Source organism: Stegodyphus dumicola, chromosome 7 (genome assembly GCF_044657685.1).
Source record: "Stegodyphus dumicola isolate Sdum_Otavi_A_Nest chromosome 7, ASM4465768v1".
Taxonomy (NCBI): domain Eukaryota; kingdom Metazoa; phylum Arthropoda; class Arachnida; order Araneae; family Eresidae; genus Stegodyphus; species Stegodyphus dumicola.
Genome location: NC_140774.1, coordinates 13717353 through 13737007, shown reverse-complemented (window position 1 = coordinate 13737007; position 19655 = coordinate 13717353). Strand labels below are relative to the sequence as shown.

The following is a 19655-nucleotide window of genomic DNA, read 5'->3' as shown; positions in this document are numbered from 1 at the left end:
AAGTTTCGCTCAGTATATGATCCGTCTGCTTTATTGCACCGTAACCATCTTGTTTCCGTGACGCGGATGCACGTCCATTCCATCGACTGCTTTTGATCTAAGGATCGAAATGAAACGACCAAATTTCATAGCACATGATGACTCCTTGAGAGCTTCTTAATAATCCCAAAAAACACTTTGTAGAAGATGATCATACATGTTCTTCCAAATCTTCATTACTATCCTTGTCAAAAGCTGTGGGACACAACAAGCACAAGATTTCCTGTATTTCAATCCTGGAAACTCAAATCCTTTTGACACGATATATCTTGTGTCATTTGAAGTCTTCATCTGTCATTTTGAAGGAACTTCATGATGACTGATACGTTTTCATCGACTTTAATGGTTGACGATCTACCTGCCCTTGGCTGGTCCTGGGCAATCACCACTCTGAAATATCTAAAGCCATTTATACGCATTACTTTGATTCATTGCGCTGCCCTCATAGATTGGTAATGCTTATTGTTAATTAATGTTGCTGAATTATGCCTGGATTGTAGAGGAATTTGATCACTGCATTTTAGCATAATGGCAAGTCATGTTGGTCATCCATGGTGGCTTACTTTTAGCAACAAAAAATAAAAGTTGGATTATACATTAAGTGGTAAAGGGCCGATGCTTATACCTACAAAATTTCATTTATCTAGTGCTTACACTACTGTGGATCGTACATTATTTTTTGACCGATCTTTATAGATGCCGTGTTCGAACTTGATTACAATGCTATAAATATACCTGCGTGTGAAATTCGGCTATTAAAAAATTACTATGATAAATGAATATCAAATATAGCATTTTAATGTATGTCGACCTATTTCTGACCTTCTTCGTTTACGTTTTCATCTGCGACGGACTAAAAAATAATATTTTGTAATCAAATAAAATTAATTTGTGCATAACTATTTGCAACATTTTATGTCAGAATTATTCCATACAACAAATTGATAAGCAAAATAATTATTTCAAAGTATTTAAGAGATCTTTAATAAATTCTCATGAAACATGCTCCAAACCATTACCGAACTCTTATCAGCTTTTATGTTGCCTTATCAAAAAGCTGAAGTCTCGTAGAGTTTGCACCGCAAGCAAAGTCAGCAGTCACTTCGTTAACAAATGGAAGCATAGTTATCGGATCAAGCTACCATCTTCAGCTTACGTCGGATCCAATGCAATTTTCTCAAGACCAGGTGAGGTGCTGAAGTCTTTGCTATGATTTGAGTAAAGGCCCTCGCCTCGCTTCTATTGCCATAGCCTATCAACGCCACATTCGTTGCAAAATCCTTACAGGCATGTCTCTACAGTGTCTTCATAGATAGCTGCAACAATTCACGCAGCATCGTTCGCGTTTTCTTAGATATCCGGTTTCATTCATTCAACAGATGTGGCCGGCCATTACGCTGTTTCTTGTGAAAGACATTGCTTTCAATGAAGTACTCCCAAAGAACCCCTGACACAGTGGAGCGTAGAATCTTAAAAATGTCACATCTTCTGAAATGCTGCATCCCGTATGTCAAGCAATAGCTATAATTTTGTGTTTAAACTCGGTTATTTCTTGTTCGATGGCCAATTATCTCGTTATTAAACGTTTCACAAGAATTTAGCAAACGGCACCAACAAATATCTGATTCTTATCTAACACTTTTCAAGAACCACTTGTAAATTTGCATACTTCTATCCTATGACTTTTGTCATGTCTGTGAAACATTAGATTGACCACACGTCATATTTTGAATGGGATATTATGATTTTACCTCTATTCCTCCTGTTGTTGGAGTAAACATCCTAGTGTCTCGTTTCTGCAAATATTGAACTGTGTTCGAATTTTAATCAGTTATCATTCGTGAATAAGTTTACATCAGTGGAACCAATTATTACGGTACTGACGTGCAGATAGGGGTCTTCAAGAATGAAAACAATGTATGTTTGCCGCACCTGTTCCTCTTAAACACACTAGAACGGTAGCAAAACACATAAAGATAGAAAAATACACAAAAGCTTAATGTGAATTAGACTTTGTTAGTACTCTAAAGTATTAGCTGTTCGTCCTATATTTGCAATAGGGAACCACATGATATATTTTTTACTCTTTAAATTTTCTTACTACGTTTTCCAATAATTTGCAGTCACAAATTGAAAATATCAAAGACATTAAGGGCATATTCGATGAAGACTCTTAAAATGAATTTAAGTTCAACTAAACTAAATTATATAGCGATGAAACAGAAGTGTTGTGTGTTGTTTTTCATTGTTCGTCTAGATAACACCTTCCGTTTGTTGAAAGCATAACAATGGATTTTGCTCTAGGAAGATAGCATAAATATGCTAAAACATTTCAGTTCACTTAGCAGCAATACCAACGCAAAACCTCTCTTAAATTCAATAATTTTTCGGCATTCAAACAAATGTTTTAATATAGTACGTCTAGAAACCTGCTTCTCTCCCGTTTTTTTCCGTTCTAATTATGGTAAAGTTAGATGTGATCTGTAAACAATTTAAAATCTAGAATCATCATATCGAAAAGGCAGTTAAATCAAATTTTATCTTTGAATTAAAGCCTAGTACAACAATACGCTTTTATTAAACATGTCACTTCTTCATTAGCTTTTGAGTCATAATTGTTTAAAATTTTCTAAAGAGAGTCGAAAACATTTATAAATATTTTTTTTTTTTTAATTCCAGGCTTCAGCAAATATTATTAACAAGATGGAACCCAAATTCTTGATCATCGTCGATCATCATGTAGACAATGGAACAGATTTCAATCTTTTGGAAAATACAATTGTTATAGCAAATAGTAAGTAACCCAGCTCCACATACCCTAAACTAATAGTTATACTCGCACTATCTTTATAACAACGCAATATGTAATCACGCACTATCGTTTTCGTATGTATTAATTTTAATTGTCTTATGATACCTATACAACTATCCGAATCTCTTTTTATTGCTTGTTTACTTTCCTGAATATTTTAGCATATCTGAGTTAAAATAACGCACAGACTAGCAATTATTGGAGGCTCTAAGACAAGTCGTTTTAATTTTTTATTAATAGATGGTGCCACTAGTCTGATTGCTTTCCTCTCCATTTTATCACCTGAGCATAGGCTTCTCTTTCCTCATTTGCAGTTATGTAGATAAAGAAGTATATTCTGTACTTATAGCTTCGAAACTAGTCCTGAATATGTATGAATATAATATTGCTTGTTGTTGCATTAGCACCTCCAGTAAGTTTAACACGTACTTAATAGATTGAGATTACAAGTTAATATAATTTCACGTATTATTGTTTCCAGGTTGTTCGACTCTTGAAAAAATCATAGTTATTCCCACTAGAGAAGACACTCTGGCTGATGGAATTTCACACATCCGAAACAGGTGATACTTTTGGTGATCATTTTAATTTTCTCTGTTAAATCATTAGTTTATAGAGTTTGGTTTTCTTTGGTAGTATAAACCGGAGTTCTAACAGACTTGAAGCTTTCGCTTGACCTGAAATAACCACAGAGTCTTGGAAAGGTCTAACGAAACCTTTTTATGAAATCAGAACTTGAACATAAAACACACGTAGCGTGCTTACAAATCAACCACCACTAGTAGCGGTGTGACTTAAAGTAACAGACAAATTCAAATTCAAACTAAGCCTAGTAGTTAAAGCCTACACTACAACTGATTTAAATCGAAGTTGGCTCAGAACTTCTCACCGGCGTAACAATTTAAATATCGGCAGCAATAACGCAAAGCTAAAGAATTACAACCTTATCAGAGTTTCTGAACGCAGTAATGCGACTGTGAGAAAGAGAAACTCGATCTGCCTTACAATCCAAATCTCTCTACTTAAATACTCTTAAAATGGTATGCATCCTGGTGAGGCAATGGGAAAGGAGAACTGATAATAAAGCTGAAATTATAAATGAACTGGTTACTGAATAATAACCTTATAAGTTTTCTGATCTTTCCTGGCTGAAAAAAAAATGTGCTATCAATATTATGGTTAGGATTTGTTGAGCATAAAATGACACAGGTATTTTTAATTCAAATGCTTCAAGTTTTCAGTTCGATAAAACTTCGACAGTATATGTTAACTTGTAAAGGTGATCAAGATCTAAGTGTGAAACATACAGATATTGTTAATTTCTTAGATATTTTGTTTACGTAATAAAACTATTCTCGTTTTCAATATGGACTTTCTGATACTCTAAGCGTTTGGCAGATAATGAAAATAGCGTTTAAACTTCAAATGTTCTTAAACAAAAGCGAAGAAATTTTGTCCTTTGGACTTACTCTTTAAAACACCACTTACGTTTTAACCACTGCCACGTTCTACGGATTGCGTGGATTTGCAGTAATTAATGATAGCACGTAAAGAAGAATCAAATCATAGTTTATTCGTCAGTAAGCACTGTTACACAGGACATTTCCAAAAACACGTTTACACTCGGCAATAACTACGATAAAATGCTGAAACAAACAGTGCAGAACCTTCAGGCTATAGAGTGAAGACAACTTTACGGCTAAGCATTAAATACAGCTCTCGATTCGGTCGATCGCTCTCAAGCTATTCTCTGAACTCCAGATACTGCACTCTCCCAGGACAGGCAGGGTATATATAGCTTTAACCTACCTTCAAGAATATTCTCGAGAAAACCGCTAAAAATGTCTTCTAGAATCTTCTCACTCCGCCTATGACATATCACCAATTTTGTCGCCAAAAATTGCCAAATTGGTGGTTTTGACCAAATCTAGCAACCCTGACTTTCCCTACCACTTTCTCGCAACCCTAAGCCCGCTAAGCTATCTCACCGCGTGGCCGCTGGGTACTTCGCAACACCACAATACTTGGAGGACATATCTGAAAGTATTAATTTGCATATCAGATACCGCAGTTTAACAAAAGTGGTGTCCTAATTGCAATAATAAGCATTTTAATAGGTTGGATCAACGTTATTGAGAAGCAAGAAGACTTCATGAATGAATTACAGAAAAACCGCACGCGTGTCTTTTTTAAGGAACAATGCTGAATTCTTTTTGCTAAATCAAGCTACTTCTACGAGATCAACAATAATTAACACGTTTTTAGTTTGTGCGTTTGTGTTTTATACCTTTATATAATTGCATGCTTTTTTGTAGAATTTTTGATAATTTACATTACAGTTTTAAACTTCTTCTATGTCTAATTACATATTTTAGTTTAATAATTTTCACTAAATCTTCTTAAGAGTTTATTCAAATAGATTCAATTTAAAATAATTTTTCTTTTCTTTTCCGAGGAGATAATCATAAAAAAAAAGTTAGTTGAATTTGAATTTATGTTGCCAGATTTTCAAAATGTTCCGACAGCATGAGCATAAACATTTTTCAAGTGACCATGCTCATAAAAGTCTTATATCATATTATTAAAAATTAGTTATATATATTATTAAAAATATCGTCATTTTCGCATGCATTTTTTCCAATTTTAAACGATTATTACAGACGAATTTTATTATTTTTCGCCTTCAACTCATTTTTAAAATACCGCTTGTGGAATTTGCCAACAATCGAAGAAACGGTGGTACAAGTTCTGCTATTTTGCCTCAAAATTGCTAAAGGGAACAGGTTAAAATGTGTTGATAGATAACAGTGCGCAAAATCGAATTTGTGCAATTTTTTGAATTTTTTAAAGCGAAAAGAGATCGCTGTCTACATGGGGAGAAGAACAGCACTAAAAAAAATTAGAGAAGCATTAGGTGAAAAACGGGTTTTTAGTTTTAATTCATGATGATTCCTTAGCTAATGATTTAAATTTGTATTTTAATTTTTTTTTATTATTATTATTCTTTTTTAATGTAGATAGTTTTTGAATTTTTTTTAAAAAAAAGTCCGGGAAAACGCCAACTTCGCACCGGTAAATAATTTTTATTTTTTCATCTATAAAAGAGTCTCATATTGCGCCAAGTTTTGGTACTTACGTAAGTACCAAAACTAGCATGCTCTACTTTTATAGATATTCCTCGCGTTAAAAATGCATATCTTGTTTTTCATTTTAATGGTCTATGGAAACCTAGTAACCTTAAAGCTTTTAGTGCATCTGCACAATTTGTTTCAGTATGCATTGAGAAAACGTCCAGTTAAGATTAATTTAATTTTTTGTGTGTTTTCCAGTTGCTTTTTGGAGCAGTTTCTAGAAGTTGGAAGAAATCCAGATGGTAGCATTCCAGATATAATGTTCGAACAGCTTCCCTTCAATCACCCTATCTGCATCAACTTCACTTCTGGTACTACAGGTCTTCCGAAAGGACCAGTACACTCAGCCGGAGTAATTATGATATTTTTTCCATCTGATTGTCATAGCATCTGCATTATAAAAATTTATCATGTGATTCTCGATATATATCGAAACTTGCTTTTTTTTCTTTAGCTAAATTATATTACAATAACATAAATTATCTGTTATTGTAATGTAATTAATTTCAGTTTCCGACTCGTGTTTGGAATTAAAAAGTATTCGGGATGTTACAATGTGCTTCATTTTAACGCTGTAGTATATAAATCTTCAGAAAAGTTACACTAGAATGTGAACTTTCTTTTTAATATAGGGAAATTAAAAAACTGACTTAAATGTGTATGAGTATTGGATCTAATTTCGCTATCTCTCTCCTGCTATAAAAATTATATAAGCTTTGATGGAACGCATTATTCTCGTTCATATTTCATATTTTCTTATTCTAGCAGATAATTTTCTGAATTTTAGTTATATATACTAGGGCATTTCGAAAAGTAAAGATACAATGGCTCGCATTCCTTAAAAAAAAACATTTATTTAGAAAACGTCAGTTACATCTTATTAACTGTATTATTTATTATTTTTCGACATAATCACCCCCGTTATCCATACATTTGTTAAGTCGGTGCACAAGCTTTTGTATCCCACAGTCACAGAAGGTTGCCGCCTGTTGGAACAAAGCGCGTACACAATTTTCTGTACCCTAACTTGACAGTCACAACTTCATAAAAAGTTGTCATTGACACTTCCGGTATGATCTGATGCAATTCTTCCAATTTGAGACGTCTATTCGCACGAATTGCTTCCTCTGTTCTCTGAGGAAGAGCATCAGAGATCACAGAGAGCCGACCTGTTCTTTGTTCGTCATGAACATCGGTCTTACCTTCAGAGAAATGACGACACCATTTCGTTATATTTTGTCGATTCATAATGTTCCCATAAATAGAAACAATTTCTTTCTGAATATCCGCTGGTCGCTGAACTTTTGCATGAAGAAAACGTATGACGGAGCGCCCTTCGCATTTGGCGGGATTCTGAATCGGCGCAGGCATTTTAAACACGACCTACTCCATCCAGAATCAACGTTGAAATACCGAACGACCGCGAGGAGAAAGCTAACGGTTCAAGATTAACACCTGTGTTGCTAACTTGCTCACCAAAACTTTTCTTTTCCTCTGGCGTACGGTGTATCTTTACTTTTCGAAATGCCCGCGTAATATTATCTAATGTACCATATTTCCCCTTGTATAAGACGCATCTTGACTTTGGAACTCGGAAAAGTAAAAAAATTAATAGATAATTATTTGGTATAGACGCAGGTTTTTAATAGCCCGTTAGACTATAGTTTAATAGGAAAAAAATATTACATAAACTTATTAAAATGTACGTTTATTCAGTATGCAACTCGCTATAACTGTCAGAGCTCCAATCCATTAGCTGGACCTGTGTGGACCTTATCTGTGTACCACTAAAGTACACAATGGCCTAAAGTGCAGTTTCTCGTATCCGTTCATCATTATTAAACACAGTCTTGACCTAAAAGGACTCTTTTGTGGTTCCTTATCTTTAGATTAAAGGTGACTTAGTACACTCAAGAGGAAAGCTCCTTTGTTAGGAACTAGAAGCGACATCATTTGATACTTTCACATCAGTTTGTTCGTTAATGAACTGGAGGAAGAAACTGTTGTGAATCTCAAATGAAATTTTTTTTCGATTTAAAAAAAAAAAAGTTGAGCGTAGGCCTTAGCATGCTAAACAGTGTACTGAGGCAAATTATAAATGCTGAATGGTACATTCGAAACAACAATAACTTAGTGTTGAGTTGCTCAGAACTCATTACTATAAACTAGCAAAAAATTTTTCCGATAGACAACAACTTATGGATAACCCTATAACCCTAGTATAAAGTTATGTGATTATGACTACAATAACCTGAACAACACTGACAGGCTCAGGGCCGAACTAAATATCTGGATAAAGTAAACACTCACACTTTCTTTCCGTGTCTCTGCAAATGTTATGTGTCACCGCAAGTTGGCTGTCTGTGTTCTCTGTATTATGTTTTTGCTTTCTCCTTTATGATTATACCATGCATATTGTGTATTCTGCTTGTATATATATATATATGTTATTTCCGACTCCCAATATTTGCACTTATCTTATATTGTGACATCACACCAGCTCGAGAGCCTCTCGCGTCTGTAGTCATTAACAGCTTATTAATTCCCCAGCTAGATCATGCTCATTTTTAGTTACTAGGCCTTGAACTTTCTACTAGCATAAATCTAAAAAAAATATTTAAATAAAATTATGCTGATTTGTTAGGTTAATTTATATCATCTTTCGAAATCTCTAATTTATTCTACATGGGGTAGAGCCTATAGCTCAGGCACCCAGATGTAGCAAACACCATTCCATAGAGGAGGAGCTTAGCATGCTAAGAGTTAACACGCATGCCCCCATCTGTGTCGTCAATGATAGTTTACCCTTCGTTTCTTTCACTCATAGGCGCAGGCACCACCGTTGTATAAGACAAAGTTAGTTTTTAGACATGAAATTTTTAAAGAGAAAAGTGCATCTTATACTCAGGAGAAATACGTTGGTTATAACGATTTTTATAACAATTTTTCGCACAAAAATCTTTATCTTAAATTTTTTCCCAGACGAGAAAGTGGTTGGGGCCTCTGACTAGAGTACAGAAGGCCCCGGGATTGAATCCTGGAGAAGGTATGGATGTAAATTGTCTGTCCCTTCGTAGGAGAGAGCGGTGCCCCCCCCCCAGTTTAGGTACCTCCATAATAAATAGATCAGCTTAGTAGTGACCAACGTCTATAACGGCATATGCCCGCCAATGGAAAAACATATGTTTATAAGAGGGTAGCTTCGTTTTCTACGCAATATGAATTATACTTATAAAAAGCGCCAGGAAAACTTCAACGCAGAAAAAGCTGGTGCGTTTTGAGAAAGCCTACATATGTATTTTCAGGATGATAGAAGCCAACTGCTTGCATTACAGTTTCCAAGTTAATTCACAAACTGAAGCTCTCGATGCTTTCAAAAATTATCAATAATTCTTAACTATACCAATTCCTCTTAGACAGTTATCCTTCTAGCTATAATTCTATAGACCGAAGCTGTAATTCTATAATCTTTCTGTTCCAAAAGCAGAAAAGGTATTTAAGTTAATGCAAAATCTACAATTCATATTTTACAAATTTTTATCACATTATTATTGTATTGATGTTTAAGGCTTATAGAAGAGTAACAAAAGTTTATTTGAAAACTGTGTTAAATGTGAAAGTACTGCAATTTAACAAGCAATACGACTTTAAACCAACAAAAATCAACAAGAAAGCCAACTTTAAACCAACAAAAAGTAAAGAGTCTCGATCAGTATAAATTTTAAATGAATTGTTCTGCTTGGTAAACTAGTAATTGTTTTGGGAGATTTTTTTCAATCCTTCAAACAATATACTTCTCAAGACCAAATTCTTGCCACTCGCATATTCGCCATTTTGCACAAACTGAAAAAAAGTGCCCCCAAGATGAATTTTTAATCTCCATAAATTCCGCTCCAAATTTTATAAAATTTGATATTTAGGCATAATTTGAGTCGTAGAAACGAAATATGGAAAAACATCGGTATTTTACTTCAGAAAAATTCCGATTTTATATCAAATTTCCTAATGTAGAACAATGCTGTGTATAAATAAATCTATTACATATTTTAAGTCGTGCTTTCGAGACATGGAAAATGCAAGTTAAATTTCGTCAATCGGCCCAATAGAACGGGAGATATAGAACTCCCCCCTTTTTGTGTGTGCATTGAATATTCTCAAATAATGGCATATCGAAAAGCTGAAGTAAAGAATGTTCGAAGATTATCAACATGCGTGAATTTTATCCACATGCTTATTATAGCCGTAAGATTAATTTTTTGATAACTGAGACCACCATTTCCATTTACTGAATCTACTAGCTTAGCTACTCGTCACAGTGCTAAAGCATTTTTGTTAAACTATGACGTTGTCACTTTTTTTCTGTAGAATGGGAAAAAAAGGGAGGTGTTTTTTCTGTACAGAACGATGAAGTTGCACACATCATTTGTGAATATCCTGTATATCAATTAATCCAAATTAAAATTTATGCCCAAATAGTTTACAATGTAAATGAAGCAGAACTGTTTTAATTACAATAATCAACACACAGTTAATCATGTTTAGTTTCAGTAAAATATGCTAAATTTAGTTTTAGAATTTTACTTGATCTCTTTTCTTTAGAATATTTTATTCCTTTTTTATTGTTTTTACTTGGAAACGGAAAATGTAAAAGAAAATAAGACATATTCTTTGCATAGATTTAGCGATAATTTTTAGTTATCATTTTTTATTATTATTAATTTATTGAAGCAATTTTTATTTGCTATCCTGAAATATATTCATTTTTCTATTTTCAGACATTGATCACTCATTTGGAAAACATTGCTTTCCACTACAATTTGACTAGCGGTGATGTTACTATGGCACCCTATGCGGTAATTCAATTTTACATTATTTTAAGAAAGCAGAAAATCATTATATATAAAGCATACAATTTAAATGTTCTGTGCTAACCAGTAAATATGCACTTAATATTACCCTTAAATATGCACGGGAGACTAAAGCTATCAAAATCACATTTATTGCATGGGCAACATACGTTTCAAGAAGAATTGAAGCTTCGTTTATTTTGCAGAGAATAAACAAAATCAGTATCTCTATGTAACCAATGCGGACAGCAATAGCTGATGCCACATAGCTCGACATAGAGAAACAAACATTGGATTCGTGTTTGGGATGTATCTGTTCAGAAGTTTTGAACGTTCCCCTCACCGCCCAAGTTCATTAGTTGTAGCCTCTTCTGTTCTGTAATGTCGTTTGTTGAAGGCGCTGACAAAGAAAAGATGGAACATAATGTCCACTATAAGCAAATTTTGGACACTGCATGCAATAGCGAGTTGCCTTTTATTTATTTTTAAGTCTTTAAATCCATATTTCGTTAGAATAATTTTTCAAATCGTCCCCGCCACATAATATTGCCCTGTATTATTTTTAAAGAAATTATATAACGAAGAATCTGTATAAATGTATAATACACTTATCAATTAAAAAAAATATTCGATAATATTTAGATTATATTAACCGAACTGTTGATATCGCAGTAAGGAATGCATTTTTGACGGTGGCAACAAAGGATGTTGCTATTAAATGGTATTTCTTTTGTTTTACTTTTAAAGAAATAATAGAGTGAATATAAAAAACATATCAGCATTTTATATTTTATCAGGAATTCTAAAATTATACCATTTACCATTTTTTAGCCATTTAACGAAGAATACGGTATTTAAATTTTCTTTTAAATTTAATCTGTTTGTTACCCTAAGCGATTTAACAGCAATAAATGCAGTTCTTTATTTGTTTTATGAATTAAAATAAACAACTACAAAATAACACTAGATTGATATATTTAAAGCATTATATTTTTTTCCTTTTTTATATTAACTACTTTAGGCCGCTGGCCACGAAAGCGGGTAGTTATTTGTAAAGTGCCACTGACGACAAAAGTGATTAGACACAAAAGTGATGTTCGAGAACTATAGCCCTTCCGGGCTAAAAAAATATATGGCAACACTTAACACTGTATCTAGAATCCTAAAGAAATACCGTTTTTAAAAATTTTTCTGATTTTGTTGTTAAATTATATGTGGCATAAGTGTGAAGAAAGGGATGTTTAATAATAAAGTTTAATAGCCGAAAACACGTGTATCAGCAGGATTGGGTCAAAGAGCAGATTGATCAAATGCGAGCTTAATAAGAACATAAAAAGCTTTAACAGATCAATGAGACGGTAGCAACCGATTTTTTTGTGATTTTCTTTCTTAATTTTTTTCTTTTGCTTTTTTACTCTTTTTTCCTTTACTCTTACTTCTTCACTTTTACTTTTTACTCTTTTTTTTTACACATTTTGTCTTTACTCTTTTTTTTCTTTACTCTTGCTTCTTTACTTTTACTTTTTTACTCTTTTTCTTTACGCATTTTGTCTTTACTCTTTTTTTCTTTACTCTTACTTCTTTACTTTTACTTTTTTACTCTTTTTTTCCTTTACTCTTAATTCTTCACTTTTACTTTTTAAATCTTTTTCTTTACGCATTTTGTCTTTACTCTTTTTTTCTTTACTCTTACTTCTTTACTTTTACTTTTTTACTCTTTTTTTCCTTTACTCTTAATTCTTCACTTTTAATTTTTTACTCTTTTCTTTACACATTTTGTCTTTAGCCTTTTTTTCTTTACTCTTACTTCTTTACTTTAACTTTTTTACTCTTTTTCTTTACGCATTTTGTCTTCACTCTTTTTTCTCTTTACTCTTGCTTCTTTACTTTTACTTTTTTACTCTTTTTCTTTACTCTTACTACTTTTACTTTTTTACTCTTTTTTTTTTTACTCATTTTTTCTTTACTCTTTTTTTCTTTACTCCTTTTTTTTCTTTACTCTTACTTTCCTTATTCGATTTTCATGTTTCTTTTTCTGACAGATTTATAATTGTTTTGTGTAATTTCTAGGTGGGTTGGAGTCTTTGGGATAGTCTCGTTCCATGTCTGGCTCTGGGCATCAAAATGCTGCTGTACTGCGGTAGTCCCTATATAATGAAAGAAGGAATGAATATATGGGATGTCATCGCTCGATACAAAGTCAAATATGCTTTTCTGGTAACTAGTATTGTAGACAAACTGGAGAAACTGAATATTGTGCCGAGTAAGTCTTTATATAATGCTCTGGAATTCATATTAAATGACTACATAATTTTGTTTTGTGATGAGATGTCGTAGACACACATGAATGAATGAATTACCATGAAGAATGTTTAGCTTGTAGTGTTCTGTGCCTTTGGTTCCAATTTATGCATAAAAAATTAAGGCTAATGAATAAATTGAAAAAAATGGTAGGTAAGTTAAGGAAATATGGAAGAAATGATTTCGAAGATTTTTAATAACAAAGTTTAACCAACAGAAATTTTTTGCAAGTACCAACTTTTAGATTTCAGATCGAAAATCAATGTAAATTTGGATTGTCTCCTTTCCGCAATTCTTATCATTGCTCATGAAAGTTTTGATAAATATTCAGTAAGTGAAATTTAGAATTTAAATATTTAATTATTTATTTACTAGCCCGAATGGCCTATTAATTTCGAAATGGAATTTTGCGTAATACACTATAAACGAAGAATCACTTTCTAAATTGTTGCCACCAAATATTATCGTCCTGTGTTATATCTAAAGAAATTAAATAATGAAAATTCTGCATGGGTGTATGAATGTTTCTCACATTGTGTTAAAATATCGGTACCTAGAGTCATCCAATTTTGAATAACGTAACCCTCCACCCTAACACGGGCACCTGGAAGACCGAATCTGGAATTTGGAATTTGTTTCATTATCTATTTCATATTATGTAAAACTTTAACGAATTTTTGATTAACGAACTCAACGATTTAAAATCGAGCATTGCAACTTTGTGGGGGGAAAAAAATTTATCTCCAGCGCGCGACACTGTCTATCGCAGATTCTAAAAATATGCTTTTTATTAATACTTTTAGCCCAAAGGAACTTTAGCCTAAATGCTCTCCAAACGTGTGTGTGAGTGTAAATGAAAAAACGCCCCTTTGGGGGTAATATAAAATCTAAATCTTTCAGATTTTTTCCCCTTTTTTCCTTTTCCTTTTTATTTATTTGTTAATTAAGTTGCTTATTTACAAATTATAATAAAATAATAATCTTTCAAATTATGGCAAGCACTTATTTCAGCAACCGAAATTGCAGTTTCTGAAATCTTTACTATTACTTCCTTCTAATTCAAATGCTTATAATTCTTTTTTACCATTCCAGGCCAAAATTCAAATTTAGACCATTTCAAGACGTTGTTTATCGGTGGCTGTCCTGCCAAAATTCAAAATTTTCTGTACATACAGAACAGGATTAAAAAGGATTTATTCATGGGTAGCCAATACGGTAGGTTTATTTCAATATTAATAACGAAAAAGCTTCTCAACTTTATACCTTATACTTACGTGTTATTTACACTGACAGTATAAAACCATTGTCACACCCATCAGTTACAACACAACTAAACCTTCGGCAAGCCGTTAGCAGTATTCGGTATCATTTTTATTTTCAGATGAGTTGTCAAAATATACAAGCCATCAAAACGTTAAAAATTCAGATGTTTACACATTTTTAGAATGATTTAGGGGCCATTTAATTACAGTTTAAAATGCAAAGAATATTTTTTTTTAATGTTCGATTCGTCAGCCCTTTTCTGCACCATAGATGTGCATCCTAATTTCTGTGATAAAAGGGCTTTTCATAAAATTTTCAGGCCTAACGATTTTCATTCCTCTTCCACTACGTTCCATAGTCCATCAGTCATCAATCTTATCAACTATATTTCGACTAATTGCGATAGTCTAAAAGCTACTTAATTCTTTCACAATCATTAATTATCGTCATGCTCCTTCAAAATCATCTGTCAACGTTTGCCTTCTTTCAACTCATCATCTATCAACGTTATCTGTCAATGATTATCATCTGCCATCATCTATCTACCTTTGTTCATCTTCTCAGTCCTTCTTTTCATCGTCTTGATCATCATGCAATGATGAGCTTCAATAATGTCAAGAAACTATCATCATCATCTATCATCTTTATCCATCTTCGTCAGTCTTCTATTATCATTACTTATCAACACATTCATCCTCTGTTACTGTCCTGCATAGCACTTCTTCGTCACCCAACCTCATTATCATCTCTTTTTTTCATCCATCATCTACATCATCATCGCTTTCCTATATCATATATATATATATATATATATATATATATATATATATCATCGTTTATTGCCATGTACTTTATTTTTAGACTATAACATCGTCTCCTTCCATCTTCTCAATTCCTTTTCTTCATCGTCTTCTTCATCAAGCAGTGCATAGTTCCAATACTGTCAAGAATTATAATTATCAAAGACTTCATTTATTTGACACTATAAGACTAGTCTCATCAGACACTTCAAATTCAGACGTGTTCTATATACCTTTTATTATTAACTCTACAGAATAAAGACTCTTTGAGTTTTGATTTTTTAAAATTCATTTAATACTTCTCCATTATCATTATTTTTAATTTCTTATTTAATTTTTACTTTTAAAAAATTCCAAATGTTATGTTTTAAGACAATTACTATGTTACAACTTTATGTTCTTATTATTCAGGTATATTTTACAAAATTCATTAATAAATGTAGCGGATGGTAGATGATTCCATCAGTTGGCTGACGGTTTTACCGTTACCGATTATACCCTTTGCTTGTTTTTGGACTCCTAGGTTTTAGTAGTGCTATCATTTCAAGTTTTTGAATAATGACACTGAAATATTTTTCATCTTAAAGCCCAAAATCATATCCTTCAATCCTCAGCAATCTGCTACAATATCGTTAAATCTACACCTTTTAGATGAATGCAATTTGAGGAGGAAACTGACAAGATAACATATCAGATAGATGATTTTCATGTTTTTCAGGCTTGGGACAATGACTGAATGATAAGATTGCTGACCTCATTGAAATTCTAACTGGGTTCAGTATCCTGTCGAACAGGTTGACTACATTGCTGTTTGTTGGTGTTTTTCTCCATGTAAAACGCAATTGCGATCTAGTTTCCCGTAAAATTTCCTTCACAAACTATCATTCCTGCACAAGTAATTCTGTGGTTTCTTAATGTGTGACATGGCAAGAAAATGTGAGAAATTTGTCTCTGCAGGAATTATGCCATGATGACATACTACATTCCTGATTTGGAAAAAAACAGCTTGAAAACTTTGCAACTTGCAACAGTATTTGAGGGTGGGAAACTAAAAACCTTATATGCTTTATATTTTTTAACTTGTAGGGTTTATATTTATTTTAACTAACATTTATTTTAAGTTTAAACTATCTTTCCTGTCAAGCCTTATTTTCCCCTGGAACTGCCAATGCCAGAATATGTAAATTTGAGTAGAACGCGCAAGGATTCAAATTATCAGCGGAAGTATTCTGATTTAAATAGAAGGAAACAAGTTCGGTGTGTGAGATTCTTACTTAGCGAGCGCGGAGGTAGTTAGCGAGAATTGAAGAACCCCGTGTTGCGGCCTATGTGCTTGGCGGGAAGTAGTGGAAATTGTTCCAGTGAGCTTCAAGTCTGCTGAATTAGCAGCGGTATTGTAAAACACGGTGAGTTAGTTATTTTAGAGAGCCTCGTAGTTAGAATCTTGTCTTTACTTTCTTTTCAGGTTATTATTTTTATTTTGACTGCCAAGTTGGCACAGTTTGTAAGCGTCAAAAGGACGCAATTGTAATTTATTACGTTGAATAAAAAGGGACTTAAACCCTTTACAAGACTCTGTGGTTTATACAAGCTTTCACAGCCACCCTTGGTTGCGTGCAAGTTGGAGGCGCGCAACGTTATATTGGCGCCCGAACACTTATCGGACTGAAATGGCCGAAAACTGTATGGAAGCCGCTGGACAACACCAAGAAATGACAACTCAGTTAGAAGGATTTGGATACCTGGTCCAGACTTTGAGAGCATCAATCAAGCCAAACGTCTATTTCGACGGAAAAAATTCGGTGGCGGTATTTTTAGAAGGTATAGAAAACCACTTTCAGCTCTACCCTGTGCCTGAAAGACAAAAAGTTGCCATCGCCACATCAGCACTAAGAGGACAGGCCGCGCTATGGTGGAAAAATATAGGCAAATTTCTTCTAGGTGAATTTGGAAGCCCGACGTATACATTTGAAAATTTCAAAAAATCGTTAGTAAAGGCCTTCTCCATAGTGAAAGATCTCGCACGGCTGGAAGCCGAGCTATATAGTTTCTATCAACGGGATACAGCAGATTTGACGGACTTTATTTTACGAAAAATCAAGCTAACGGATATGCTGTATGGGAAAAAACCCGATGCGGAGATTATTGAAATAATATTACCAAGATTGTTACCCGCTGTCCAAGACTACTTTGAAATTAGAAACCCAAACACATTGCAGGAACTTTTCGAATTGGCGGTGAAGTTTCAAAATCGCAGAATAGCGGAAAAAGCGAGAGGGGAAACATATTCTCAACATACCCGAAGGAAGGAGGAAACCAGAAATGGAAATCGCTCATATGGGGGAAAGAACTATCAAGCTAACGCATCGAAACTCGAAGGTCAAGGCCCAAAAAGAAAATTTGAAAATAAGCATCCGCGTACCCAGAAGACACAGATTGAAAGGAAAGCTTTAAACGACTAGAGGGGCCTGTGAAAGGGAGGGTCCAGACCCCGGAAGTTTTAAAAAAACCCTCAAATAGACATTTAAATACAGTCATCGTAAAAAACTCACAGCTACCAATTATACAAGTCCTGGTTGGCGATGTACCAGTAGAAGCCCTCATCGATACAGGAGCAGAAGGAAATTTCATGAGTGAAAAGTTCTTCAAAAAGAATTTTTATAGGATACGACTATTTAAAACCAGAAATACGGAAATTATAGCGGCGCAAGGAAAAACATGTCACTGCATCGGGAAAGTATCATTAAACGTACAGGTAAAAGAGGAAAATCTCAAAGTATTAATTTTTGTGGTGAAACACCTGCAACACTCTCTTATTTTAGGTATGGACTTTTTAATAGCCGCGAGGGCCAAATTAAATTTTCAAGATAGTTCCGTGGTGCTGGAGATGGACCAGAGGGTGGTGGAACCTGTGGAGACACCTGAAGTGGACCTTAGCCATTTGAATGACCAGGAAAGTAAAGCAATACAGCAAGTGGTGAGTAATTTTTCTCATTTGTTTTCAGAAAAACCAGGAAACTGTCAAATCGTGACTCACAAGATTCAATTAAATGCCGAAAAACCTTGTAGGACTAAACCGTATCGCTATGATAAACAAAAAGACTTAATCATCGAAGAACATATTCAGGAGATGTTAAAGAATAAAATAATAACGCCCATAAATAGTGAGTACGCGAGTCCAGTCGTACTATGTAGGAAAAAGAACGAGTTTCCTCCTTCAGATAAAAGGGCTTGGAGGTTTGCTATCGATTATAGAAAACTAAATAGTATCACTAAATTTCCAGTTTACCCTTTGCCGGTTATAGACGAGATCATTAGACAGATCAAATCGACAAGATATATGTCTACTTTGGACTTAACGTCTGGCTACTATCAAATAGCTATGAGACCCGAAGATATACACAAAACCGCGTTTATAACAAAATCGGGCACTTATGCATTTTTACGCATGCCCTTTGGGTTGTGTGGGGCCCCATCAACATTCCAGAGAGCTATGGACATTGTTCTAAAGCCTGTCCTAGGAAAATCAACTTTAATTTATCTAGATGATATAATTATAACGAGTAGTACGTTGGAACAACACATTAATGACCTCGAACAAGTTTTTAAATTATTAAAAGAGGCCGGTCTTACAATTAACGCCTCAAAATGCAAGTTCGCAACTAAAGAACTTAAATATCTCGGTTATAAAATTTCGCAAAAGGGTATAGAAACGCAAGATTCAAAAATAAAAGCTATTAAGAATTTCCCACCGCCCAACACCGCCAAGAAACTTTCGTCTTTCCTTGGATCATGTTCTTACTATCGATCTTTCATAAAAGATTTCGCTAATATTGTTGAACCACTCTTAGTAATCAAAAGAAAAAAGAGTAAATTTACGTGGACAGCGGAAGCTAACACAGCTTTTGAAAGATTAAAAGAAGCGCTTATTAATGCCCCTGTTTTAAAATTCCCTGAGGGGGACGAAAACCTGGAAATTGCAGCAGATGCGTCAGACTATGCGGTGGGTGCGGTTCTTATGCAAAATAACCATCCGCTGGCATTTTTTAGTAAAACATTGAATCAGACACAAAGGAATTATACAGCTACAGAAAGAGAAACATTAGCCGTATTAATGGCTGTACACAAATTTCGAGTTTATTTCGGCAAATCGCCAGTAACAGTCTTTTCGGATCATGCGGCTGTTGGTAGACTTTACTCGGGGAAAAATCTAACGCCCAGGTTAATAAGATGGGCTTTAAAACTCCAAGAATATAATATCACAATAAAATATAAACCGGGTAAGGAAAACAATGTAGCTGACGACTTTCTGGTATAAAACTGGACGACGAAGGAAATGAACTTAAATGCGCTGTGTTGACTTCAAAAATTTTAGATTCTAGAGATACGGTTATTACTGAACTGAAAGCTGATCCTGAATTTGGAAATATCTATGCTTATTTGAAAGACCCCGAAAGCTTTG

At 33.9% G+C, this 19655-nt stretch overlaps 1 protein-coding gene across 3 annotated transcripts in view; it reads left to right on the top strand.

Annotated features, from left to right (window-relative positions):
• The window catches only part of LOC118201942 (acetoacetyl-CoA synthetase-like), a 139627-nt gene that overhangs the window by 102475 nt on the left and 17497 nt on the right, over positions 1–19655 (top strand). For all 3 annotated transcript variants that reach the window (XM_085819896.1, XM_035374098.2, XM_035374099.2), the window contains exons 7-12: positions 2719–2833; positions 3333–3414; positions 6181–6334; positions 10758–10835; positions 12900–13092; positions 14223–14345. In XM_085819896.1, the coding sequence (XP_085676022.1) occupies positions 2719–2833; positions 3333–3414; positions 6181–6334; positions 10758–10835; positions 12900–13092; positions 14223–14345 (745 nt within the window). The remainder of the gene's footprint in view (positions 1–2718; positions 2834–3332; positions 3415–6180; positions 6335–10757; positions 10836–12899; positions 13093–14222; positions 14346–19655) is intronic.